This window comes from Oenanthe melanoleuca, chromosome 2 (assembly GCF_029582105.1).
Source record: "Oenanthe melanoleuca isolate GR-GAL-2019-014 chromosome 2, OMel1.0, whole genome shotgun sequence".
In the NCBI taxonomy this organism is placed as follows: Eukaryota; Metazoa; Chordata; class Aves; order Passeriformes; family Muscicapidae; genus Oenanthe; species Oenanthe melanoleuca.
Window position 1 is genome coordinate 107,192,207 of NC_079335.1, and position 25,891 is coordinate 107,218,097.

The 25,891-nt window shown below is 46.4% G+C and overlaps 1 protein-coding gene across 1 annotated transcript; it reads left to right on the top strand.

The window, feature by feature from the left end:
* The first annotated feature begins 1,241 nt into the window (after positions 1–1,241).
* MTURN (maturin, neural progenitor differentiation regulator homolog) lies at positions 1,242–21,412 on the top strand. The gene is made up of 3 exons (XM_056485385.1): positions 1,242–1,446; positions 7,183–7,305; positions 13,636–21,412. The coding sequence occupies exons 1-3, from the start codon at positions 1,285–1,287 to the stop codon at positions 13,744–13,746; spliced, it is 396 nt and encodes a 131-aa protein (XP_056341360.1). The 5' UTR covers positions 1,242–1,284; the 3' UTR covers positions 13,747–21,412.
* The last annotated feature ends 4,479 nt before the right edge of the window (positions 21,413–25,891 follow it).

A 25,891-nucleotide genomic window follows, 5' to 3' on the forward strand; every position in this document is an offset into this window, starting at 1 on the left:
GAGGAGTGTTCAGCACTTGCCACTCTAAGAGCACCCTGGGAATGCAGGCATTATCCAAAATATCTGTGCAGAATAAATCCTTCGATGGGAAAAGCAAGCACTCTCATTGCACCACGCATAGAGGAGCTGAGTTAGTTGCACAAGCACTCATGTTGTTGCATTTCCTGACACCTCAGCGCTGGGCAGGAGACCGTGGCCGTGGGGCTGAGCACAGCAGCGTGGGTGCTCGCAGCGTGCCCCGGGACAGCCGGAGGCAGCGGGAACGCATCCTTGGCACAGCTGTGCTGGCGCTGCCATGCTCAGTCACATTCTCCCTGCAGCTTGGAATCACAGAATCCTTATCGCCACTATGCAACCGAGACAGCCTCGGGGTCATTAAGGTTGGAAAAGACGTCTGGGGACCTTACCACTGCTTCGGAGCGGTCGAATGATTTATGCACGGATACCTACGATGGGAGTGACACTGACAAGGCCAGCAGCGATTTTGGTACCTGCCCTGGGAATGCAGGGGAACACCGCTCAGGAGACCAGAAAGAGCCACTGGGTTGTTTCAGAGGCCACTGTCCTCTTTGTCCTTGCAAACTTTTCTGCCCGCTGCCACTATGGGCTCTGTGCTTCCTGTTCACCTCCATGAATTCCTGGTCTTCCCGCTGAAAACCCACCCAGGCCCGTGAGGATTTGCTTTCCTTTGCAGCACAGTGCACGTCAATGCCCTTTATTAATGCAGACCAGCTCACGTATCTCCCATGCCTTGGCTGGACATATAGATAGATAATTCCTTGGGATAAGCTTGGAAGAGTAATGTGAACCTCATTGCAAACCCACAGTTCCACAGGACAGCGGGCCAGGAGGAACCTCCGCAAAGCTTTCCACCGTCACGGGGTGATTCTGTGTGTACTTGGACAGCCGCACGTGGGTGGCTCCCACGGAACCCAGTGCAGGGTATCCGTGTGCTCAGCGCAGTGGGTGCTGCCGAGATTCCGGCCCAGTCCCGGGAAGCGGGATGGGAAGCGGCGAGGCGAGGCGAGGCACGGCCGCGCCGGCAGCGCCTTCATGCGTGGGGCTTTCCTTTTTTTCCCCCCCTCGTCTCCCCCAAGTTGCCAGGAGGCGTCGAGTCAATTGTCTGCGCGAATTCCAGCGGGGCCGGAGCCGGAGCGGCGCGCGGGGCGCGAGGCGCGGCGCGGGGGGCGGGAGGGGCGGCGCGCGGGGCGGGCGCGGGGCGGCGCGAGGCGCGGGGGGCGCGGGCGGGAGGCGGCGGCGGCGGCGGCGGCGGCGGGGTCGGCGATGGCTTTCGAGGCGCTGGCGGAGGCGGCGGAGCGGTGGTGCGCCCGCACGCCCTTCCAGCTCATCGCCGCCGAGGAGACGGAGCGGCGCATGGACTTCTACGCCGAGCCCGGCGTCTCCTTCTACGTGCTGTGCCCGGAGGCCGCCTGCGGCGACAATTTCGTGAGTGCCCCGTGAGGGGACCGGGGGTCACGGGCGTGCGGGGCGCCCCCCGCGCGGGGAGCCCTCGCGCCGCCCCGGGACGCGCCGTCCGTGCGGATCCCCGGAGCCCGCGGGGAGCGCCCGAGGGGCAGCGCCGGGGGCGCGGAGGACGGGGCCGTGCCCGGGGAGGGAGCGAGGGATGCGGTGATGGAGGGCGGCGGGGCCGGGGGCCGGGGGGATCCTCCCACAGTCTGCAAAATGGAGTCGGCTGCCGGTGGGGGGCGGCCCCGCGGGCAGGGCTGCGGGCAGGGACACCCCACCCCCCCTTTCCCCATCGTCCGGCCCGGGGCGGCTGCGGGCTCCGGGCGGGCGGCGAGGAGCGGGGCGGGCCCCCCGCCTGCCCCGCGCCCCCGGGGGCTGCAGCTGCCGCTCCCCCCGGCCCCTCCATCCTGCCGGGGTGCCGGGGCTGGGGCACGGCGCGGGGACGGGCGGACTGGCAGGGCTGTCACGGCAAATGGAGAACGGGCAGGAATAAAATGGAGTCAGGATGACAGGAGGGCCGCGCCCCCCCCGCCGCTCCCCCGGGTCCGCCGCGGGGTCAGTGCAGGTGCCGGCCGGGCATCCCCGCCCCGCCGCCCCTCCGGAGTTCAGCGCCGAGTTTGTGCGGAAAAGGCTCCAGCACCGCAACCCCTGTCTTTGGGAAGGGTCGGGGGAGCTTTTCCCCTCGGCCAGACCCTCCCGGTGGTGAGCAGAAGTGCAGGAAGAGTCACGGAAAAGCGGCACCTCGCCACGGGGCTTGTAAGCTGCCGAGTGCCAGTTAACTTCAATGAAAGGATTTTGGTTTGCTTATTTTAATAAAACAGCTCCTAGCACTGTCATTGTAGAAACGTTGTAGGTTCTTCCTTTCACGGAGCAAGTTTCATCCCTCCACTTGCTCGACAAATGTTCGCTAATTCCCTTTCCAACAGGTAAGTGCAGAATGAGCCCATTTGACAGATGGGTCCATGGAAACAAAGAGCTGTGGAGTGACTTCTCCAGGACCACAGATCCCAGCGAGCAGGACATTTATTTATTTATTTATTTAGTCGAGTAGGTGGCGATGGTGAATTATGAAAGAAGTTATCTGGAGTTTAGTTATGCATCTGTCCTGGGATTCGTGAGACTTTCAGACGTAGCAATGGGGTATCTCAGGATTCTCTCAGTCCTCTGTGGGAGCAGCTCTGCACATCTGTCTTCCCAGCACCTCTGAGGCTGCCAGACCCCAGTGCTCATTCCTCTCCTGTGTATGCCTGTGCCCAGAAAGGGCCCTGCCTGCTGCGCTCCTGAGCAGGAATATGTATGAATCCAGTGCAGCACTAGGCTAAAACTGTGGTTGGACACCAATGATATTGGAAATTGCAAAGAAAGTCCATTTATTTTTCTTAGACATCTGTTGTTTCTTTATACACTGCTCAATAATTGAGTGAATTCTTTCATACGAAGTCTAGTCAACTTCAAAAAAAATCTTAAGCAGCTTCAGACCCTATTCCAATGCTGGCCTTTTTTTTTTTTTTTTTTATCTTTTTTTCTTGAAATCACATTTACATTTTCCCTTTTTTTTTTTTGAAAATATTTTCATTCCAGTGTTGGTGTGGGAAGAACTCCCTGCCCAGAGTCACCACTAGTAAAATGGAATGAAGGGCCAACTCCTGTCAAATCTGGAACATAAGCAGTGGAAAACTAGAAGTGATGTTTTCTTCTGTCTTTTCTAGCCCTGTTAGTTGAGGCAATTTTTGTAATGATGATACTTTAAAGAGAGGCATATAGGTGTCATTCTTAATTCTTTTTCTTTAAAGAGATTGTGTTTCTTTAATGTGATTAAGACCCACTGATGATTAGATTCTCCAGCATCCTGTTTCCTTGTCCTAGTGCACTGTGAGACTTAATTTCTGCTCCCAGCTTGATTATCTTGGTTTTTTGCAGTCACTCTGCCTTTTTTTCCTAATGTTCCAGATTATAACTTCGCTTTTTATGTGCAATTACAGGCTAAAGTTTATTTTAAGGAGACTTAATACAGGCCAAGGGACTGATTACCATTTGCACTTTATACTCTGTTGCATGGCTTCTTTAACACAGTGCGGAGTGTGAAAGTGAGTAAATATAAACAGAATTCACAGTGACACACTTCACAGCTTTCTTGCACCCTGTGCCTCTTATAAAGCATCTGATTCCTGGTATTCTTGTTCTTTCTTTACGTCGTTGTTTCATAATGATGTGACTTAAAAAGCTCTGTAGGAGGTGCCAGAGAATTCCATGATAACCCACTTGTTAGGAGGAGATGATGAGCATGATGAACTTAAAAGGAAAGAGGAGAGGAGAAAAACGTGGAAAGGCTGCCAAGATGCAATCTGAGGGAGAAAAACACTGAATTTTGTCTAACATAAGAGATCCCAGATCACAACATCTGATACCTTTCATTTCCTGAAAAGATATCTTTAGGCTAGGCTTTTAACATGCTAGAGATGCAGGAGCTCCATGTAGATGCTTATTGGCATTTTCAGTACCACCTGGACACTGAAACTCCGAATCAGCATTTTAGGTAGCTGAACCATGTATAATTCAGCTCCCAATGCTCCTGAGGTTCTTGAGAAATTAATTAGACTTGTGTAGCCATAATCAAGGAGAGTGAGGGTTGTGATGCTATTCCTTACAGTCTGTCATTTGTTTTGTCACCATGTTATTACTGGTATTCAAAGTAACTGATAAAATAAATAAAAATATGATGCCATCTTGCTTGCTTTCTTGTTCTTGAAAATATATCAGAACAGAGTCAGTGGGTCTGAATATTTTATGCAAGTCAAATTATCCCCATAAATTCATAATGTCATGCACAACAAGTGGGCTGTTTAGAAAAAGGTGGGCCAGCAAGTGATTCTGCCATCCAGCTATACTGAGTCATCTAAAGGTGTGAGGGAAAGCAAACCACACCAGATGCAGCTCTATTGATTTCCTCAGCTATGTGCTGTGTGTAGGTGCTGAACTAAATAATTCAACCATGATCTTAGGTTGGCTGAGGTGGAAATTAGTGGCTGTGTGCTTTTGTAGTGACACAAAGCAACTGTGAGCAAAACTGGGCAAGCTTGGAAAACACACACTCTGATGATGAGGTTAGTATTTTGTAATTGCACAGCCACAGCCAAACACTGAGGTACACCAGTTTGCCAGCAGCCACCTTCTCCTGCTGCAGAGAGATTCTCAGGCATCAGGTTTTCCAGGAAAAGCATCTCCGTGTATGCAGCCTTACTGAACTTTCTAAGCAGGAGCTGAATCCTGAAATTATGTTTGTTTTTATTTTGCAAGACCAAAACTGCTATTGCAGGTTCCTCTGGAGATGGGTGAGTCAGTGCTGAGACAGTTCCTGTGCTGCCTGGGTGCAGCACTGAGCCACCACAGAGAGCTGTAGATGCAGCTGAACCTACAGGCATTACAACCCTGGTCTTTATTATGGTTGAGGTTTTTGAGGGAAAAGATTAAATCAACCCATTTTCAAACGAGATGTGTGCACTAATGGCACATAAAACTTACTTGTGTGTTTGTTGCTACAGTCAACATTTTAAATCCTCTGCAGATGGGGAGATTTTTGGAATTGTTTCTTGCTAGTTGTCCTTTTACGCTATGCAAAAAAATCTCCTCAAAAACTCAGCGATCTGATTATTTTCTTAGTTTTTTCCCTCATGCTGGGTCATCTTATTCTGCCTACTGCTGATGTATTCACACTGGTGTGTAAAATACGGTGCAGCTTGAAAAGAGATTGTAAAAGCACAATAGGATAACATGGGGTTAACTTTCCCTGGGGAATGAGCCAGCTATGATTTATTAAAGGGCAGGGCCTGATTTTCATTTACGTGGAAGCTCCTGTGTATAGCTCTGGTAGTGAGAAGAAGCCACAATTTAAACAAGAATGAGGATCTCAGCAGTCATAATTGTTTTATACATATAAACAATTGCAACAGGTTTATCACAAGCCAGGAATTGCCAAGCTGCAACATTCAGCTCTGAAGTTTAGAGTAACTAAACTGTTATTGCTAACCTCAAGTATGAAGACCAGACCTCCAAAACCTCCAAAAGCTGTTTTTAAGATGTGATTTGGAAGTGTTCATTTGATACTTTGAAGAGGGCTCATTTGCATTAACTTCATGTATGTTCTGCCTTTTTAGGCCATAGAAATAACAAAGTGCAGATATTTTTTCTGCTTTTTTTTTGGTTGTAAACAGAAGCTGAGATGTAGTTGTATATTTATAGGATTACAAGGCCCATGACTCTTAAGATGGCATGAAGTATCATGAGACTCGTGGTATGTGTGTTTGAGAGTTGGCAAGACTGTAAAGAACTTCTTTTTATTGCCAGAATGGTTAAGACATGACTCTGGGTATATGGAAAGTGCAGAACGTACTCAGTAATGCAGGGATATTTTCATAACAGGACATTTCATTATGTTTATGCTTGTAAAGTGCAACAAGCAGCAAAGAAAATGTAGGTCAAGTGAGGTTTATAGCAAAGCAGTTACAGGTTTTGTCTTAAAGGTGCAGTTTAGGTGATGTTAAGTACTGTTTTCTTTTGTTAAGTGCATAACTGCATCCCTGGCAGGTACTCACCACTGAAGAGGAAGGCAACATGCAAGCCTTATGCTAGGGATTGAAACATCTGTCGTTTTGAGTGTTTCCCTGAATGTTAGTTAAGCTTTGGAGAGATCCTCCTCTTTCCTCGTTTAAGCATAACCTGCTGTTTATAGCAAGTAAAAAGGCACTTTGGGGAAAAGAGTTTCTGTGCAAAATGAGAGGTACAAGAGTTTCATACCAATTTGGCAGTATTGCACTTCTCTGTGTGGCAGGCTGCCCAAGAGTCCCATGCACCAAGTCTTCAAACAGAAGGTTTTTAAGATGATGCATTAGCTTATGCCTTGGGCACAGGAAGCATCGTTGCCTGGGTGCTCCCTCCATCACTTGCCAGCTCTCTCAGACAACCTCCTAGCACCAGAACAAACATCAGTTTTCAGAGAGGCTTCACAGCGTAAGGCTGAGGAGCCAGCATCTCCAGAGCAGGAGTGAGACAGGAGGATCTCAAATGGGTTTAAATGTACCTGCCTGGGAAGAGAAGATTGGGTTCCAGGAGGAGTAAATCTCATTGCAGGGTGGGAAGCTCGAAGTGTCACAATGCTGTGAGTGCCCAAATGTCTCTCCTTGGCTCTGTGCTTAGCCTGCAGCCAGATTTTGCATCTTTTCTTCTGCATTGTTGAGAGAATTACGCATCAAGTTCCACCTCCAGGATCACATCATATTTGCAGTAATGCCAGGAAGACAAGGAGATGCTTTAGCTCTTCCTGAGGGCTTCACTGCAGCAGATGCAGAAAAAGAGAAAACCCAGTATGACTTCCAGGTCTGAGCAGGGCTGATGTCAAACAAAAGCACCATCATAGGTAAAATGTGTATGCACCAAATGGGTGTACACTTCATGGCTGGCGCAACCATGAGGCACATCCACTTCTGGGTTGATTTCCATGTTTTCCAGTGCATCATGTTAATAAAATCCAGGTTCCTCCTCAGAAACATGGCTCGTGAAAGAGCCTGCAATGCCTGTCCCCAGGGCGGGTCTGAACTGCAGGAGGCTCGGTGTACTTTGGCAGATGTTTACAACATGTCACCTTATAAAATCACATGGAAAGGTTGGTGTGAATTCCTGTTAATGCCTTTCCTTTCTTGTGTTGCTGTTGGCTTTCAGCATGTGTGGAGCGAAAGTGAGGACTGCTTACCTTTTCTGCAGCTCGCACAGGACTACATCTCCTCATGTGGGAAAAAGACGCTCCATGAAATATTGGAAAAAGTCTTCAAATCCTTCAGACCTGTAAGTAGTTTTCTTTTCCTTCTAAACATTGACAGTTACCTGTGACTTCTACTAGGACAGCGCTGAATAGAGCAAGTTGTTTTTTGTTCTCCAGAGATTTACATCTCCAGTTAGCTGCCTGAGTACAGGAGCGTTAGCATGTAAGCTACCATCGGGAATTGGAAATTGTTTCCTGGAAGTCAGTTGCCTTTTTATTTCTATTTATCTCTCTGTTTGAAAGGATGAGATTCCCATGCAGAGTGGGAGGCCAACTGGTGTGTCAGCCAGTGGCAGAGGGCAGGGACTCGCATCCTGCTGATGCAGCGCTGACTCTGAGGAACGGGATATGAGACAGCGCTGTGGGACTTTGTGGCAGAGTTGTTTCCTGGCTCTGGAATTGGGGGTTTTGCAATGATATGAACAGCAAAAGTAAACCTATGGGAAACTGCAAGTACGATCTCTCCTCAGGATGGTTTATTTTATGGCTGAGGATCTTTTTCCCCCAAATGATACAGATTTTCCTGTTAGGATGGTTGTCACTTGATATTTGCAAACACTGGTTTGGTCACTGCTTGAGAAGTTGAAGAGAAGCTGGGTTTTGTGGGGAGGGGGCCTGTATTTTTTTGTTTTGCTGCTACTCAGCTTTCTCCGTCCTTGTTTAACACTAAGATTTGTGCCAAAGTCAAGATTTCATCAGGGTGAGGTATCTTAGGCTGGCCATTGCCCTTCTTTTTTGCCAAATGCTCCCTTTTGAACATAGCCTCTCGTTTTGAATGTCTGGGCTGGCTAAGGGCTTGGTGCAAAGCAGGGTGAAGGTTTGTAGCCAGAGCCATTCTCCCGTGATGTCCATGAGAAAGTTCACCCATGGACGTTTTTACGCTCAACTGAAAATGTAGACCTTTTCCTTCCTGTCTTTTTCTGGCTGACTAGTTGAGAAGACTGGAAATGTATCCCAAGCATTTAGTGTGAAAGGGAGGGCCTGGAGCACTGATATGCAAACACTGGCCCTCCCTGTGTTACACCCTTGCACAGATCACCACAGCTGGTCGACATAAAAGAGCATAATTTTAAAGAATCCTTTGAGAGGCTAGAAATAAATAGAACAGATGCACACTTTTCTTAGAAAGGACTGGAAATCTGATCTGTCACTACAGCTGTTTGAAATTGTGAAAACATGCAAAAAATAGAAGTATGCTTCCCAGAACAATATTGGGCTCTAGGATCTTCATGGCTGTCTTCTACTCAGGGAGGCTGTGCCTTTGATGAGAAACTTCCACTGGTTTAACTAAAGAGGACTTCAAAAAGACTTAATTAAATTGGTGCAGATTGCTTACTTCATTTAAGCCACATTTATTCCAGTATAACTTAAGATACTGAAAAATTGACTTCCTTCAAACCAACTTGAGCTACTCTTCAGAATGAAAAGGTTCAAAGCAAGGGGAAACATTATGCTCATGTAGCCTGAGCCCTTAATTAATGCATCACATTTCACCTCATGATTCCCACAGCCAACATATAAATTGAGGTTGAAGTAGAATGTGTCTTTTCTGAAGAGACCCATTCTTGATGTAGTCTTCAGGTGACTTAAAGGATACAACACTGTTGGGCACTTTTTCTTCTCATGGCTAGTTACGGTGCTATGAATAACTCTTTTGTTTACAATCTGCATTTTTCTAGTTTTGCTTCCTAGCTGTTGAATTTAATTTTGCTTTTGTTTGCTCAAAAATGGTGTCCTCAGTTGCCAGAGACCTCAGAGATCTCCATCAGCATAACAAAACTGGGTTTATCATTTGAGGTATGGCTGTGTGTAGACAAGTCTAATTAAGGAATGTATTGATACTTTTTCCTCATAGTAATCATTAAAAATAGAACATACATGGGAGAAAATACTTTAAAAATTGAATGGTGTTACAATAGTTGTATGGAAACAGTTATTTTACACCCTCAGGCCTTTGCCAGAACAAAATGACTTTTCTTCAGTATTGGAAAATTATTTCCTTGTCATCACTTCATACTGTCTCCTGTCCTTTCTCTGCTGGACCCGTTTTACTGATGAGACCACTCTGCTGTCAGCTTCAAGGCAACAGTGCATTTGCAGAGCATTTCTCTCTATCCCAGCAAATCAGCTGACAGAGACCAGTCTGGCAAACTCCAGCTTGAAAAATGGCAGTTTAGGAAAAACTGCAACTGAGGGACAGACTGGGCTTTTCTGAAGTTTCTGGTGGCCCTGGCTCTCAGTCTGGGACACTGGGGACCAGGTTTTTAGCAGATGCTTGCTAAGCACCTTCTGAAAGTCTTCTCCATTTTGGTATTCGCAGTAGACATCCATGATTTTAGACAGTTCTGAAATTCCTTGTTGGGGTCCTTTGAAGGGAAATACTTAGAAGAAAACAGTGGCAGTGCATCTGCAGCTTTCCATGCCCTTGTGCACAGCATGAGCATCTGGCTTCCCATAACTGAGGGCTCCAGAAACAACTTTCTCCAGTAATTCAGCTCAGCCATGCTCTGCACATTCATGATAACTGCCCAGCCATGTCTCCATGAGCTTGCCCTGAGGCTGTGGAGTGGGAAGGGGCTGGCTTCTCATGTTGCTGGGCCCTGTGTTTTGGAGACAATGAGAACATGAATGCCCAGCAGTTGGCATCCCTCTCAGTGAGAGACAGAGAATTCCCTCTGCTCACCAGTCTTCCCTGGGCACAGAAGGCCGTGAAGGTGGTCTAGGTCTGCTTGCTGTTCCTCACTTTTCTCAGGCTTCTCTCCCTTATGTTTTATGGGCCTAAACACTGTGCCAAGCAAGATATTTAATTAGATGGGGCTTTTAAAAATGCTGGTTTGCCTGCAACAGCTAAATCACACCTCTAAGTCCTGCTGTAGACAAGGTCAAGGTGTTTCTTTACTGAAGGTGGTTGTCTCTACCCATTACTGCCTTCCTGAGTCAGTTTCCACACAAAACTTTTTAATTTGCCTTATTATCCACTTCTTCAGGGAGCATCCAGAAGTGCCAGACACCATGAAGATACGATATCAACCAATAGCACTGAGAACAAATACTGTTATTTGCCTCAGAGCATCCCATCTCCTCCTGTACCTTGGTCTCTCTGGTGTTAGAGGTGCTAGGTGTCTCTCTGGTACTAGGAGCCCATGCTGGTGCTTTTAAGCACATCTGCCTGGAGTCATAGTCCTTCCTACAGGGATTCAACAGAAATGTGTTATCTCTAGTATAGCATCACATGGACTGCTGAAGCTTGGTCTTGTACTTGGTTTATTTTTCAGTGTGCTTGTGTGCTAGCTTTTAGTAGGAGACTAAAGTAGTAGGAGGTGTCACTCTGCTTCCATGAGTTAGTAACTGCAAGGTTATTTGTGATATCAGGGCACTTTGAAAGGGTCAAGAAAGACAAAATAAATGCCTGAGGAACATCACACCAACTGGCAAAGTTTGCAGGAAACCAAGGCATGAGTCATACAATTTCAGCAGCAAATTCCAGGTTTCTTGCACATCTTCAGCCTGGAAAGCCTACATCTGAAGTGGGGAGTCTGCAGTGTAAAAGCCATTTATTCCATAAGAACTGTATTCATACATGTCCCAGTAACCTCTCCTTTACCTCCAGATGGGTACTTTGGCCAGCAGGAATAAATAGCTATAGTTCAGGCAATGCTGCTGGTTGTTATCCTCCCTCCTTCCCTCCTCACCATGCCCCTGACCTCCTCCTAACCGTGAATCCCTGCCTGGCAGTTTTGTTCCCCTTGGCTTTTCTGCTGATGGATCGGCTCTCTCTACAACAGTTTTCTGGTTTATGCCTTTTCTCCTTTTTCCTCTCCAGTGAAGTCCTTTAAAGTCTGCTGCATAACTGATACTTTAATATATGAAGCAGCTATGGACTAGAAGCAGAAACTAGTCTGTGGGAAAGAAGTCAAGGTGGGAGTCAATCTAGGATCAGCCTAGGCCATCTTCATCATCTTACTTTGTCCTTATGTTTTGTACACCCTCCTTCTGTTTTGTCCCAATGTTTGTAGAGCTCCCTGCCCTTTGGACCCTGATCCTCCCTCCTTGTGTTGAAGGTGTGGACTGATCTGTCACTGCAGTCCAGAGAACAGTAAGGGGTTAACAGCAGTGAGGGACCACCATAATCCTGTGGGAAGCAGCAAGATGTGACGCCTAAAAGCAAGACGAGCATGGTCAGGGTCCTTGGTGCCTTGGGGTCATAAAGTGTCTGCAAGAGAATAAAACTGCATCTCCCTTGGAGGAGCCTCCCATCCCACCCCATCCCATCCCATCCCATCCCATCCCATCCCATCCCATCCCATCCCATCCCATCCCATCCCATCCCATCCCATCCCATCCCATCCCATCCCATCCCATCCCATCCCATCCCATCCCATCCCATCCCATCCCATCCCATCCCATCCCATCCCATCCCATCCCATCCCATCCCATCCCATCCCATCCCATCCCATCCCATCCCTTCCTCTATAGCATTACTCTGATTTACACTGCTGCCTCAGATTTATGCTGCTGCAGGGAAAGAGGAGCTGGATTTCCTGATGGCGAAGAGAGAGGGAATGTGTGAAAAGCAGGATGTGCTCCCCCTCCTTTGGGATTTTGTATGTCTTTGGAGTTCTTGTGGTGCGTGTTGTGTTTTCCGTGCTTTTTTGCAGTACAGTATCCCATAAAATGAAGATTCCTGTGACTCATTTCCTTGCAAATCAAAGAGGAATTATGACCAGAGGTGGGAAAAAAAAAATACAACGTCAAAAATACAGAGTCAAAACTCTTTCTGCCACTTGACACAAATAGGAGTACAACACTCATATTTAATTTGAATATACCAGATTAGTTTAGCAAAAATAATACTGGTGTATAAGAAAGTCTAGAAAGAGTCCTTGAATTTACCTTTTGAAGACTGAGTATTTTAATTTTAGCTTCACCATGAAATAAAACCCCCGCATCCTGAAAATGAACTGAGCAGTTCATATTCAGTTAAGCATTTGATTTGAAAAATATGTATGCATAGGAACAATTACTTTGTTCTGCTCAGAAAACAAGAACGTTTTCCATTTAGGGTCTCGCCATAAGTAAGTATTTTTAAAATGCGAATGAGGGGATTTAGTCAGCAAATTCTTCTTCCATTTCTCTGCTGAAGAAACTCTGTAACTAAAAATCTGATTTTCTTGTTGTGACAGTGAGGAATACATGCTTCATTGCACCCAGAAACTATTCTATGCCTTGTATTCATGTCCACTGAATAATTTTTAATGTCAATGATAGACTGAATTAGTTTAGGTCCCTGTAAATCTGCCTTGTTGCAGCCTTCTCATTTCCATACTCTCACCTAAAGACTGTCACCCTTCTCACAAATTTTCTGGGCTTTGCCTCTTTCAAGAGCTAACAGCTGCATCACTCTCCAAAGAGGGTGTTTCATGCATCTGTGCTGCTCTTCCAGCCCTGGCAAGCTAAATACGTGGTATTCTCAGTAATGCCTGGTCTATGATTTTGCTTTGTGGCTATTAATAGCTGTTAGTGTAGGATTCTAATACAAGGTTACCACAACAGTTGCATTATTTTGACTGTTATTTCGTGTATCTGTCTTTCTGACTACTGTTGGCTTGGCAGCCTTTTGGGGGAGAGGGGAGAAGTTGAAACGTAGCTGTTTGCTCCTTTTCCTGTAGTGGTGACGTTGAGTGGTCAGAGCCATCAGGTGGAGGCATCCAAACGTTGTCCAAGGAAGATGGGCTGGCAGTTCCTTGCAAGCCCAAATCTAATTTGCAGAAGTTTAAAGGGACAGTATTTTGGTGGAATACATAGTAATTCTTACTGCAAGGGCTGCACACAGTATGCAAGACTTTGCCTCTTGTGATGGAGCAAAGGGTTCAAGAGAAGCATTTGACATAGCAGGTTCTTTAGGTTTTTAGGGACTCCTTGCCTGCTCAACAATAGCCAGTCCTTCATGAGGATGTTTTCTTCTTTGTCTTTTATAGGGCTGACAAAAAACAAACTTAAACCAACAACTACTGCTACAGTATTATCATGGTTCTTTCAGAAGTTAAACCACTGCCAAGTCTTAAACACTCAACAATTCATAATGTGATCTCAGAGAAGAATGTGAAGCTTTTTGCAAGTGCTTTGTTTTGGTTTTATTTATCTTCCGGTCTCTGAGTGCTTAATTTGGTGTGAGGATGCATTTTCAAATCCTTCTTTATCCCAGGAGGGAGAGAAAGAGAGCCAAGATTATTATGCAGTTATTCCAGGGTTTGAGGTTTTTAAGAAGTGCATGTAGGATTTGTGTGAAGATTTGCAGCAAAGCTGCATGAGTGGGTAATTCACTGTTACACAGTATTTTCTCTTCTTTGTAGTTACTTGGGCTTCCAGATGTTGATGATGATGCATTTGAAGAATATAACGCAGATGTGGAAGAAGAGGAACCAGAAGCCGATCACCAACAGATGGGTGTCAGTCAGCAGTGATTTTCTGAGAAGCTATAAAAAAATTTGGAAGCCTATGGTACCAGGTGGGGTCAGGTGGTGCCACATTAGCCTGTTTGAATTAGCACATCACAAGGGGATGTCTGGCTGCCAAGATAAAAGTTTTACAAAAAATGGTTTAAAAAAAACAAAATAATAATAATAATCCGTGATGAGCTTTGCTAAGAAGCGACCTGAATTTTGCTCCTGCTTCAGTGGGTTTTCTATGGAGTTGTCTTGGTAGCATTCTGCCGTTATCAGTCTAGAAGTAGTTTTGTCGCTGACTTGTCTCTTCGATTTGTGTTCAGGAGTAGTGTTTGCTGACATGAATGTAGAGTACTGAGAATGTAGGAGGCGTGTGGGGAGAGTGCCGAGTCCTCACCCTGACCTTTCCAAGGAAACCAGCACAGAGAGCAAACACCACCTGTGCTTTTCTTTTTAGTTCAACAGCTATAGGTTTTTGACAAAGTACCAAATGTGGGCAGACTTCTGAAAAACAGTAGTTTAGCAGTGGTTGGTGCTGCAGAAATGCATATGAAGGCTTAACAAAAATAATGGGGAGTAGGAAATCCGGGGTGATGTCATTTCACTGACTCCTGAGTTTCCAAGTGCTGAATTAATAACTGGGAGTAACAGGCACCAGGAGCACACATTATAAACCAGCCCTGGTGTTCCAACACCATGTGATCCAAAGGCAAGTGCTGCTTTCTTACAAATCAAGTAAAAAATATCCGTTGCCTGTCCCACTTCTGCATGACAGCTAACTTTAAGCTTTGCTGGTTTTGGCACACTGTCAAATTATTACTCAGACTTTGTGGCATTATGCATTAGAATCATGAAATTGTAGAATATGCTGAGTTGGAAGAGACCCATCAGGATCCTCGAGTCCAACTCCTGGCCCTGTGCAGGACACCCTAAGAGTCACACCATGTGCCTGAGAGCATTGAGTCCAAATACTTCTTGAACTCTGTCAGGTTTGTGCTGTGACTGCTTCCCTTGGGAGCCTGTTCCAGTGCCCAACCACCCTCTGGGTGAGGAATCTTTTTCTGATATCCAACCTAAACCTCCCCTGACTCAGCTTCAGGCCATTCCCTCAGGTCCTGTCACTGGTCATGAGAGTGAAGAGATCTGTACCTGTCCCTCCTTTTCCCCTCCTGAGGATGCTAAAGACCACAATGAGGTCTCCCCTCAGTCTCCTCCAGGCTGAACAAATGAAGTGACCTCAACCACTCCTCACCAGGCTTCCCTTTCAGACCCTTCACCATCATTGTTGCCCTCCTCTGGACACTCCCTAATAGTTAAATATCTTCTTTACATTGTGGCTCCCAAAACTGCCCCCAGTACTCAAGGTGAGGCCGCCCCAGTGCAGAGCAGAGCAGGACAATCCCCTCCCTTGCCCAGCTGGTGATGCTGTCCCTGATGCCCCCCAGGACAGGGTTGGCCCTCCTGGCTGCCAGGGCACTGCTGACTCACATTCAGCTTGCCATACCCCACAGCTCCCAGGTCCCTTTCCACAGTGCTGCTCTCCAGCCTCTCATTCCCTGGTCTTTACACACAATCAGGGTTGCCCTGTCCCAGGTGCAGAATCCAGCACTTGCCCCTGTTAAACTTCATATAGTTGGCGATTGCCCATCTCTCTCATTTGTTGACATCTCTCTGCAGGGCCTCTCTGCCCTCAAAAGAGTTGACAGCTCCTCCCAATTTAGTGTAGTCAGCAAACTTAGTATTCCTTCTAGTCCTGTGTCCTGATTGTTCATGAGATGTTGAAGAGCACAGGGCCGAGGGTGGAGCCCTATGGAGCCCCACTGATGACAGATCGCCAGTCTGATGTCACCCCATTCACTGTAACCCTTTGTGCCCAGCTTGTGAACCAGTTGCTCACCCATCCTATGACATGTTTATCCAGCTGTGTCCTGGACATTTTGGTCAGAAGGATACTTTTGATACAGTATCAAAAGCTTTACTGAACTCCAAATACATTACATCAGCTTGCTTCCCTTGATCAGCTAGGTGGATTACCTTGTCATAAAAGGAAGTCAGGTTTGACAAGCAGGACTTTCCCTTCAAGAAGCCATGCTGGCTGCGACCAGTGACTGCACTGTACTCTAGGTGTTTTTATATACCTTCCAGAATAATATTTTCCAATATTTCCAGTTTTCACTGGGCACTGAAATGAGACTGACAGACCTGTAGTTTCCAGGATCTTCCCTGAGTGCAGCTTGAATGCAACTAACACTGAAGCCATAAGGGTATCAACCAGCACCTGGCTCTTAAAATTATGCTGGACCTCTTCTGGGCCTTTGAGCTAGTCTGGGCATTTACACCTTATTGGAGGGAAGCTGAAATACTGCTTCGGCTGATATGAAATCTAGTGGGGTTTTACTTACCAGGGGACTTGCTCCCCAAGGGTTTTGGTGAGGGTTTTAGTATGAAGGAGAAGACAACTCCTCGTATTTATTACTGGTTTTATGTAGTTCTAAGTAACTTGGATGAGTGTCAGACTGTGAAAATGCAGGGTCTCTTTATTTACTTGTCTTTTGTACTGAAAATATAAGAAGCAAAGGTAATTCTGTTGTAATACAGCTGTTTTCCACAATCAAGAAAGATGTTTCTAAATTCACTCCTTTTTTTCCAATTTTTTAAAAATTGTAAAACAAAGGTCACATGCTTCAAAAGCCCTTTTATACAAAATTAGCTTTATAAAAACAAAGAGTGAGCAAAGAGAATGCTTGGACAATTCCTATAAACTACTCATTGTACTCATTGTTTGAAATCCCTGTTGTTAATGATGTCTCCTTTTCAATGGATTTTTTAAAGACTTTTTTCCAGGGTTACTGAAGAGAGCAAGTTTTCTTGATGGTTTACATTTATGATGGTGGTTTGAGAGATGCACTTGATTTTTTCCATCAGAGGCAAAGATCTTCCATAACTGGGACGATGTGTGTTACCTGAGTCTACACAGATGTGTCTGCAACACTGTTGAAGTCAGAGTTTAAGAATGTTGTTTAAAAAAAAAAAAAAAAAAAAAAAAGTGGAAGAAAAACAGAGCTTAATGCAACTTTGTACATTCTTTCAGCATGCTGGCATAGACATGGTAGTTGCAGCACCTTTTCTATGGACTAGTGACGTGAGAACTGTGGCAGTTCACTGTATAACACTGTACAGAAGCAATAGGCATTTTGCTTACTGAAATAAAGTCTAAGACCAGTGGTTTCCATCCCTGCTTTAAGCCCCTAAATTTTTCTTTCCTCTCCAGCTAGGACAGATGTTATAACCTTAAATAGAGCCTTCCTTTGGAAGAGCCTCTCTCTTCATAGCATCCAACACTTGGGTTGTGGCTCACAGAAGTAGATCTTATGGGGATGACTTTCCTCTGCTGTAGTGTAATGCAAGCAAATAATTTACAGTAGTGCAAGCTGCAGGCAAAGTCCTGCTGTTCAGGTTTGCTGGGCACTTGCACCCATTTGTTTGAGGGGCAGGTGGCTGGAGCCAGTGTGCAGGTGCAGGCACCCCATGCACACCTGCCTGGTGCTGTGAGCCCGGCCTGACTGGGACACAGCCCTCTGCCTTTTACTGACAGGCAGGCTTCCAGCTGGATTGGTCCCACCATCTGCTCAGCGTGTGGCTGCACAGACAGTGCTGGCACAGCAGAGGGGAGGCTGCAGGGTGGGCGTGGGTAGTAGCTAAGGACCGGCTGCTAAAAGCACTTTGCACAGTGTCAGGGACCTGTGCAGAGGTTTGGACTGGCCTAAATGCTGTGAGGGATTAATTCCACAAGGCTCAGTGGGAACTGGGTGCTGGTGGCAGTGGGATAGGCAGGAATTAATGAAATGAGGAAAAACTAAGATCTCGTGCTTGTAATTGCATGCAGGAGGTTGTAATGTGTATTGCACTCTGCTGCCTTTCCCTGTGTATTGATTGAATTGTTAATGAGCGGTTGAGCATTAATAGAGTTGCAAGCAAACAACGCTGTAAATTATGTAGATATATTATTATTTTCTGTATTCACTAACTCACTTTTTCTTTGGAATGTCCTGTACCATTTGAGTGACTTCCACACAGACTGCAAGTGCTGGACATCCAGCCCTTCTGCAGTGCTCTCCACTGGAAAACTCCCACTGAAGCCAGTGAGATTTTGTTCAGGACCTGCAGGACCAGGGGATATGTGAGGCTTGGTCCTGCAGAAATCTGAGCGCTCTCATTTCCTCCCACTTTGCTAGGAGCTGAATGTGTTGAGCCCTGTGGCTGAACTGAAGCATGACCAGGCAGCACTGAGAATAAACTGGAATTTTATACATCAAAAATTTAATTTACATGTAATAAATGTGAATGAGCATTAATATAGAATGTATTTTATCAAAAAGTATTGATTCCTTACTTTGACCAAATACATTTCTGTATTACTGTGTTACTTTTCCATACTTGCCAAATGATGCAAGAGGTGTGTAACTGGTTTGGTTGTACTACAAAATGTTTTTGTATTTAATTTGTATTTTATTTTTCCCTTCCTCCTCCCACATATTGCAGTTAGCCACCATTCAATAATTAATCATGGGTAGCATGACCCAGTGACTAGACTGCCAGACTGAGACACAATATTTGCCAACACGTGCATCAGTGCTTGCAAACTTAGTGAGATGTGGGTTTGTAGCTCTGCCATTGCCTTGCCCTGAGCTTTAGGTGGGTCTCAGTCTCTGAGAATTCAGGGCAAGCCTCCAGTTATGCATGCAGGCCTCTGGAAGATTTAGCAGGAGCAGGATGACTCCTTTGAAAGTCCCACCTTAAGCCTTTTGTAAAAGGGACTGTTGGTATTATTTGTCCAGCAGTGTATATAGTGCTTTAGGTCTGTGGGTGAACAGGGATAGGCATTGTCATTGCCTATTCTCAGATCAAACCAGTAATGAAAGGCTCTCCTTTTTCCCTTGGCCTTTCTCATAGGCATTTCATGCTCTAACTAAATATAAATACAGCAGAACAGAACCTCTTGCAGAGCTGGTGCTTCTGAATATGAGTTGCACAAATACAGTCAGCAGAGTGCTGCTTGGGCAATGAGAAATACATGGGATGCCAGATGGAAAAGCAGATTTCAGAACTGTGACGAGTGCAGGGGCAAGAGTGAGCAATGTCCCTTCAGAGAGGGAGATGCTGAGATTTCTGAGACAGCCAAAGCCACCTTGCCAAGTGTCTGCATATTGAACCTATGCAGTTTGTAAAAAAGCTCCTCTGGACACTACTGAGGCCTTGAGCTCAGTTGTGTTTTCCTGTTTGTGTCCTGCCTGATTAATGTGTTAAGATGGTTGAGGGAGGAAGGGATAGAGAAGGCAAACTGAAAAGCCTATTCCTCACCTCCAGCATTATAATATTGTGTTAGTTGGTAGGAGCAGCAGTCAGGGTGCAGGAAGCTCCTTTTTTAGGTGCATAGTAACATCTTTTAAAAGGACTTGCTCATGAGGGAAAAAATTGTCCAACTGTTACCTTGCAGAAATGGTGGGAATAGCTCACCCCTGAGCACGATGACCTGAGCCCTTACCAGACCTCAGCTCCACCTGCTGCCCTGCTCCCAGCTCTTTTCCAGGCAGTTTCTCCTCATTGCATAGCGCTGTGCCTTTGCAAGTCTCATGCTTATAAGAGTGCTGCTTTTTTCTGGGAATAGCCGTAGTTAGTTTTCCTGCATCAGTGGCATGCATGTCAGCTGACTGTGTCCCACAGGTGTGCTGTGTGAGATGGTGGCTGTGGGAATCAGGGAGGAGTTTCTGCTGCAGCATTGCTGAGTAGGTCCCTGTCCTTCACCCCTCTGCAAGGTAGGACATGAGACTGTGACAGTAAAAATGATTGCAATAATACTGTCGACATTGTTTTGGAAAGTTGCCATTCAGGACATATTCCCAGCCTCTTTCAGCATCTTTCCTGATCTTTGTCTGGGATCCAGGGCTGATGTCTATGGCTGTTTTACTCAGTGTTAGCTTTAGCAGTGTTAGGAGGCGGGGTTGCATCCCTTCTCTGTGTCCATACTTCCCTCCTGTCTGTCCTTACCATTCTGTTCTTCTCAGAAGTTCTCACTCCTAGAAGAGGGGAAGCATAGGAAGGAGGAGAGAAATACCTCTTACCTCCCACAGCTTACAGCCAGGTGCATCAGTGGAGCTGCAGTTCAGCACAGTGTGAGTCACACTGTCCTTTCTGTACAGGGGGATGAGGTAGCACGGGAAAATTGTTATCCTTTGAGGACTGTGAGTGGTCCATGCCAGACAGGGGCTGTGCAGAAGACAGCAGTCAATTTACGTGTCAAACCCAGTATCTTTTCACAGGCAGTTATGTCTAGCCAGATAATCTACTCTCTGAAAATCATAACCCATTGAAGCTCTCCAGGTTGGGCATCCAGAAAATGAGACTTGTCTGGTTGCCTTGGTCACTGGGCAGTCTCTTTCTCAGTGCTGGCTGTTTTAGGTCGGGCCAGAGGACATGGGAAATTGGGAAAGATCCCTTCAGGGGCATTAGCTAGATGCCCCTTTTTGTAAATTGCTGAGCAGAGGCAAATGCTTTGTTTTATGTGTTTAATTTTGGCAGGACCTCCCCTCCTCCCCAGCAGCCTGTCTCTGCAGACAGCTGCTGCTGGGAAAGCTTTGTGTGAGAGCCAGGCAGGAGTGACTCAGGGCAGCAGCTCCTAGACCCTGTAACAGGCTGGACTTGAGGTCGTCCTTGCAGGCTAACCGCGGATCTGAAGGCTCAGGGGACATCACTTCCAATGCAGATATTTAAAGAGTCCTTCAATTTGGTCCTTAGAGGGCAGACCTTGTAACTTTGGGTTTTTATTGGACTTCTGAGACTTAGTTGCACTGTTGGTGTCTGATGTCTGTGGCAGGTGAGCAGAGGACACCTCTTCACTTAAACACATGTACTTGTTCAGTGAGCCAAATTGTCTTTTACATGGTCTGTGTTTGACTTTTTTCTCATTGCTGATTTTTTTTTAAGAATGTCTCTAAAGGCACATCTGAATTATTGCAAACCCCTATTTATACAGATCTGCATAGCATTGCACTGTCAGTACAAGCTTGGATGTAAAAAAAAAAAAAAAATGCAGATTAACAAAAAGGGCCTTCATTTACCTACAAGAAAAAAACTCCAAACTTCTTTGAACTAGTTGCTGCTGACTATAATGAAGCTTACTGCTTTCATGTAAAATACATTGAACTTTGAAATTCCCTTTCTGTACCAACATGCTGTTGTTCATGTAGGCAAAGATCTGTGCAAAGATCTTCCTTTACTGCATGTAAGGGAAGCTTTCATCTTCAGGGGTGGTGGTGGTACAAATGTCAGCTCTGGATTTTAGTCAATGCAATTCTTTTGTCAAGCTTTCCTTTACTACTGCAGGGACTAGTCAGCCCTCAACACATCAAGCAGAAATTGTGTTGTGCCACACCATGCCAAGTCTGTCTTTGGTGTGGTTTCCACTATTTTTGTGGCTGAAAGACCTCTCTGTCTTTGGGACTATAAAGCTGTGAAAGGAGTCAGCAAAAGAAGTTGCCCTTTTGGTCAGCACTTTCAAAGGTGTAAGCCTTCAGTGGAGCACTGGCTGCCTTCTGATCCTCCTTCCTCGTCCACCACCAAGGTGTCAAATCCAGCAGTGTCATTACACCATGAGCTTCCCATTAAAGATCTTACCAAACTCTGATGACTGATGGTGTCTTTTCTCTGTGAGCAAAATCAACTTGGTTGTGAATCTGAGGGGCTAAAACATAGCTACCATGTGGCACAGGCTTGACTTTCATGGGCGTTGCTAGTGCATGGTGGGATAATAGTGTTCACAGCTGTAAGGAGGAGAAAATTATGTCATCTGAGCTTTGGTCACTGCAAAGCCAGCCCTGATGGACCCAGAATCATCAGGTGGTTTGGTTTGGCACAGTCTGAGCAGTGGATTTGCTGTCAGAAGCTGGGAATCGGTAATAGTATTTGTGTATGAGCCAGTATTTCAGACCTCACAGGTCCTTTTCTGTTTTGCACAGAACAGGGAGAATCTGTTCTAATTAAGAGACATGTAACAATGCTGAAATGAAAATGGTGATTCTATTCAAATAATTAGTCTCTTTTCTTTAAACACTTCACTCTTAATTGCCACTTTGATGTCTTCTCACCCTGATTTAGTTGAAAGAGTCAAGTCAGTCGTTACCTTTTGTCATGAGCCTCTGTGGGTTGGCATCTTCCAGCCCATGGAAGAGGAAGTGCTTAAACTTAGCACTTGCCTTGTATTTTTGGCACTTCCCAGGGTAGAGCAGAAACACACCAATTACATGTCCTCTGGTGTGCCCAGAGCCCTAAGTGCTGCCTATAAAGTCATTCCTGTGGCTGGTGGAGTGCCTGCCAGGACTGCCTCCCTTGTGTTGGAGCATGATCCTGACAGCACAAGCCCCACAGCCTCTTGAGAGGCCTCTGCATATGGTGGAAGCCGCTGGGACAGTTAGGCTCTGGCTACAGATACAGCTGCCCTTGTGGAAACAGTGCTGTTTCCAAGCACCTCTTCAGCTGCTTGGAGCCTGCTGCCCTCTCAGGTCTGCTGGATGAGCTTCTTCCTGCATCAGAAGGTCAAGTAAATTTAAACAGTTTAGACATCAGCTGTCTGCTAGCATGGACCTCAGCCCCAGGACAGCCATCTGCCCTGCTGTGGTGGGGAGCTGCCCTGCAGGGTTGTGGCTGCAGCTGGGGCCACTGCCATGTGCACAGGTTTTTTTCCCAGCTCATGTCTGTCCACTCCAGCTCTCCAAAGTTATGCCATACCTCCCCCAGATCAAGAAATTAGGATACTCTAAGGCTATGATAGGCCTTGGCTTTGTATCAAGAACAGGTTCATTAGAGGTACTCAGTATGTGCTGCCTCTGTTGGCTCCTGCCTAATGCTCTGTTCCCCACCACAGCTGTCCTCAATCAGCCAGCTGGGAAATGCTGTTACTGCCCTTGGCAGCACCATATGCTGTTTTAAGGAGCACATCAGATTTTATGTTTTCTTCATGTTCCTTCTACTCCGTGACAAGGTTCTTGCTTCTTTCACTTGTTTACTGAGTGATGAAATGTCGTAAAAAAGCACATTTAACTTTATTTCCAATGCCTAGGTATATGCACCCCTACCAGAGTAGTGCTGTACTTGTGACACCAAGGCAAGGCTTTTATAGCTTTTATTAGGCAAACTGATACTAAAAGCCATGGACTCCCAAACTCCCAGTGTGCTTCTCCATGCTGAAAAGCAGCAATTACATGAGGCAGTCTGATAGCAGGTAATACCTCCTCAACAACCTAACCTTGCTTGTACACATTTTTTGAGGTACTGCTGCCATAAAGATGAGATGGAAGAGGCAGTGTTGGAGCCAGAGTTTTATTTACCCTGCTCCTAGTAGTGCTAAAGAGACCAGGAGTCAGTTGTGTCAGCTGTGCTATCCCCACAGCAGGGCTCCTGAGGAGCCTGTGAAGAAGGGCTGTAACATGCCATGAGCTTTGAAGTCTTTATGTTCTTGGATTTGTAGCAGTCCCCTAGAGGTCAGCAGAGCCTACATTTTGAAACAGCTCTAGCTGGTGGTGGCTTTGCAGGAATAATAAAAGAAAATTTGCTGCTGGCCTGTGAGACCCTGCTTTTTCTCTCTTGGCAATTTCAGCTGTTGCTGGAGAAGGGATCAGGCTGGGGAAGAAAAGAATCAGCTCATGGGGCAGGAAGTTCTGCTTAGGAGATGGGCTTTTCCTTTGCAGGCAGACAGGTTGAGAACCTGAAGCAAGGGGGAGAAGCAGCTGTAAGATGGGTGCCAGCATTGTCAAAGCTGCATGGGGCTGTGGCAGCTGGTGCCTACACCTCTTGGCTCCGATGGTACCCATTCCTTCTGGGATCATGGCTGGACTGTACAGCATCAGAAGCAATGTCCCAGCAGAGCAAGCTCTGCCCCAGCCATGCTTTGTGTTGTGTGTATCTGCACTCCAGCGCTGCAGTGGTGTGGCTGCTGATTACACTGCTCTGCTCTCAGTGCTCACCTGTGTGCACCGTGCCATGCTGGCCTCAGCCACGCTGCAGCTGCTGATCTGATGTTACCTCTGCTTGCCCAGATCCTTGCAATCCCAGCCTACTTCATTTTACCTGACATCCTGGCCCAGGACTGGAGGTGTAGCTGAGCTTCCCCTAGACTTTTTCAGCTTCTGGGGTTGGAATGGCAGTGTAAGGGAGCCAGTCTCTGCCACATTGAAATGACTTGAGGCTGACAAGCAGGTCACAGACAGTCATTCTATGTCCAATCAGCACGGACATTGTCCCATACATTCCATGTCTTTGCCTTGCAGCAAGCAGCCCAGTCAGGGGGAGAACTGAAACCAGTGTCTGCAAGACACTGCCAACATGTGCATCACATTTCCCAGTAATGAGAAAATGAGTTACCCTGAGTGGACGTGTGCTTGCATTTGCCCTATACACTGCTCATCCTCTCCCCAGCTACAGCTGCAGGCTAGATAACTGGGAGTGCAGTTGGCAAAATATGCTCCTTTCTCCCCAGCTTTTCTCCTGGTCAGCATGCACAAGTCTATGGCTGCCCTTTTCTCTATTGTTTGTCTGGAAACCTCCAAGCACAGCTCTCCATTTTCCTCTGCATCCTTAAGGATCATATGGTCAGCTCTAGCAAAAAGCAGAGACTTGCTGTCTTGGTCCAGGAGGACACATAGTGCTAGAAATGCAGCGATTCACACAGAAAACCAGTGCTAGTTTTTAATGCCTTCACACTGGTTTGGTTAATAAAAGTTTGGAAATTTTTATTTTGGCTCTTCTTGAAGGTTTTTCTTTTTTATTATCCTATTACTCCTTGTTTACTGTATTTCTTTTTGTTTCTGCAAATCCCTTATCAGGGAAGGTTTTGAGCTGCCTGTGAGTCATGTAGCAGCGATGGGGAGTGGCAGCTCTGGGAGCTGAGCATGTGAGTTTGTGCCCAGCTCACATCATCTCATGACAAAGGCTGCTGATGTGTCACCCAGCTGTCAATGGCCCTCATGGCTGCCATGCCTAGGGTGGTCAACCAGGTACTGGTCACATATCTCCTCCTCCATGTGCCTCTGGCTATGGAGAGTGAATGCCTTAACCTTGATCAATTCAGCTCTGTTTTTTGAGCCTTCTGAAATCAGTGTACCAGGCTGCAATAAAATCATTTATGCAAAACCTAAATTACAAAGCACAGACCATGGACCCTTTCTTGCCATGGCAAAATATCTGAGCCTGAGGGCATGACAGTTTTATGGATGCAGCAATCCATGAGCTGCAGATATAAAGTGGGATAATGAAATGCTTGCTGAGGCCTCTCCAACTGTGCATCGGGACCAGGGCATGAGTGTGTGTTTTTCCAGCTCTGCAGGATAGCAGGAGGCACCTTTCTGGGAATCACTAGAGCAAGGCTCTCACTAAATTCCTTTGCGTTTTGTCAATGTACAGTTTTTTTGTTGTGTCATCCAAAAAAAGGGAGGGCACTACCTGCAGAACTGGTAACATGATCACTCACCAGTTCATCAGCACTCCCTGAACCCTCCCAGACAGAGATGAGCAATCAAGTAGGCAGTCAAGCTGGCCCTGTGCAGCATCCCTGCTAAAAGATGGATTGCAGCAGCAGATCAGCAAAGGCCCCAAGAACATGCTTTTGTCCAACAGCACATAAAAGAGCTCAAGAGGGAAACTGGGGATAGGCTTGCCCTCTCTGGGTTTAGAATCATTAAGGTTCAAAAAGGCCTCTAATTAATCATCAAGTCCAGCATTTTACCTAACACTGCCAGATCCACCACTAAACAGTCTTCAGAAACACGTAAGAAGTGGCAGAGATAACATCTCAGAACTGGAGCGTTTCTGGAGAGAAGAAAAGTCCTCTGTGTGGAACCCAAGCAATGAATGGCAGCCACTGCCCCTCTTCTTCCTCCTCACCAGTCCCCAGTGAGGTACTCTGCACCTGGTCCTGCTTCAGGAGCTGCAGCCAGGCTCTGGCCTCTTCCCCTGTCACTCAGCTTCCTCAACCTTTGCAAAAAGAGCATTGGCAGGACCCCAAATCCTTACGACTATGTGCTATCCTGCTGCCACAGTGTTCCACACCCAACCAGCCACCATGCTGAACAGACAGGGCTGGTTTCTGCTCTGTGAGGCTGGCACTGCTGCA

Coding starts and splice junctions, on each gene's coding strand:
- MTURN (XM_056485385.1), top strand. CDS start 1,285: ATGGCTTTCGAGGCGCTGGCGGAGGCGGCGGAGCGGTGGTGCGCCCGC. Junction 1,447..7,182: donor CCGCCTGCGGCGACAATTTC/GTGAGTGCCCCG, acceptor GTTGGCTTTCAG/CATGTGTGGAGCGAAAGTGA. Junction 7,306..13,635: donor TCTTCAAATCCTTCAGACCT/GTAAGTAGTTTT, acceptor TCTTCTTTGTAG/TTACTTGGGCTTCCAGATGT.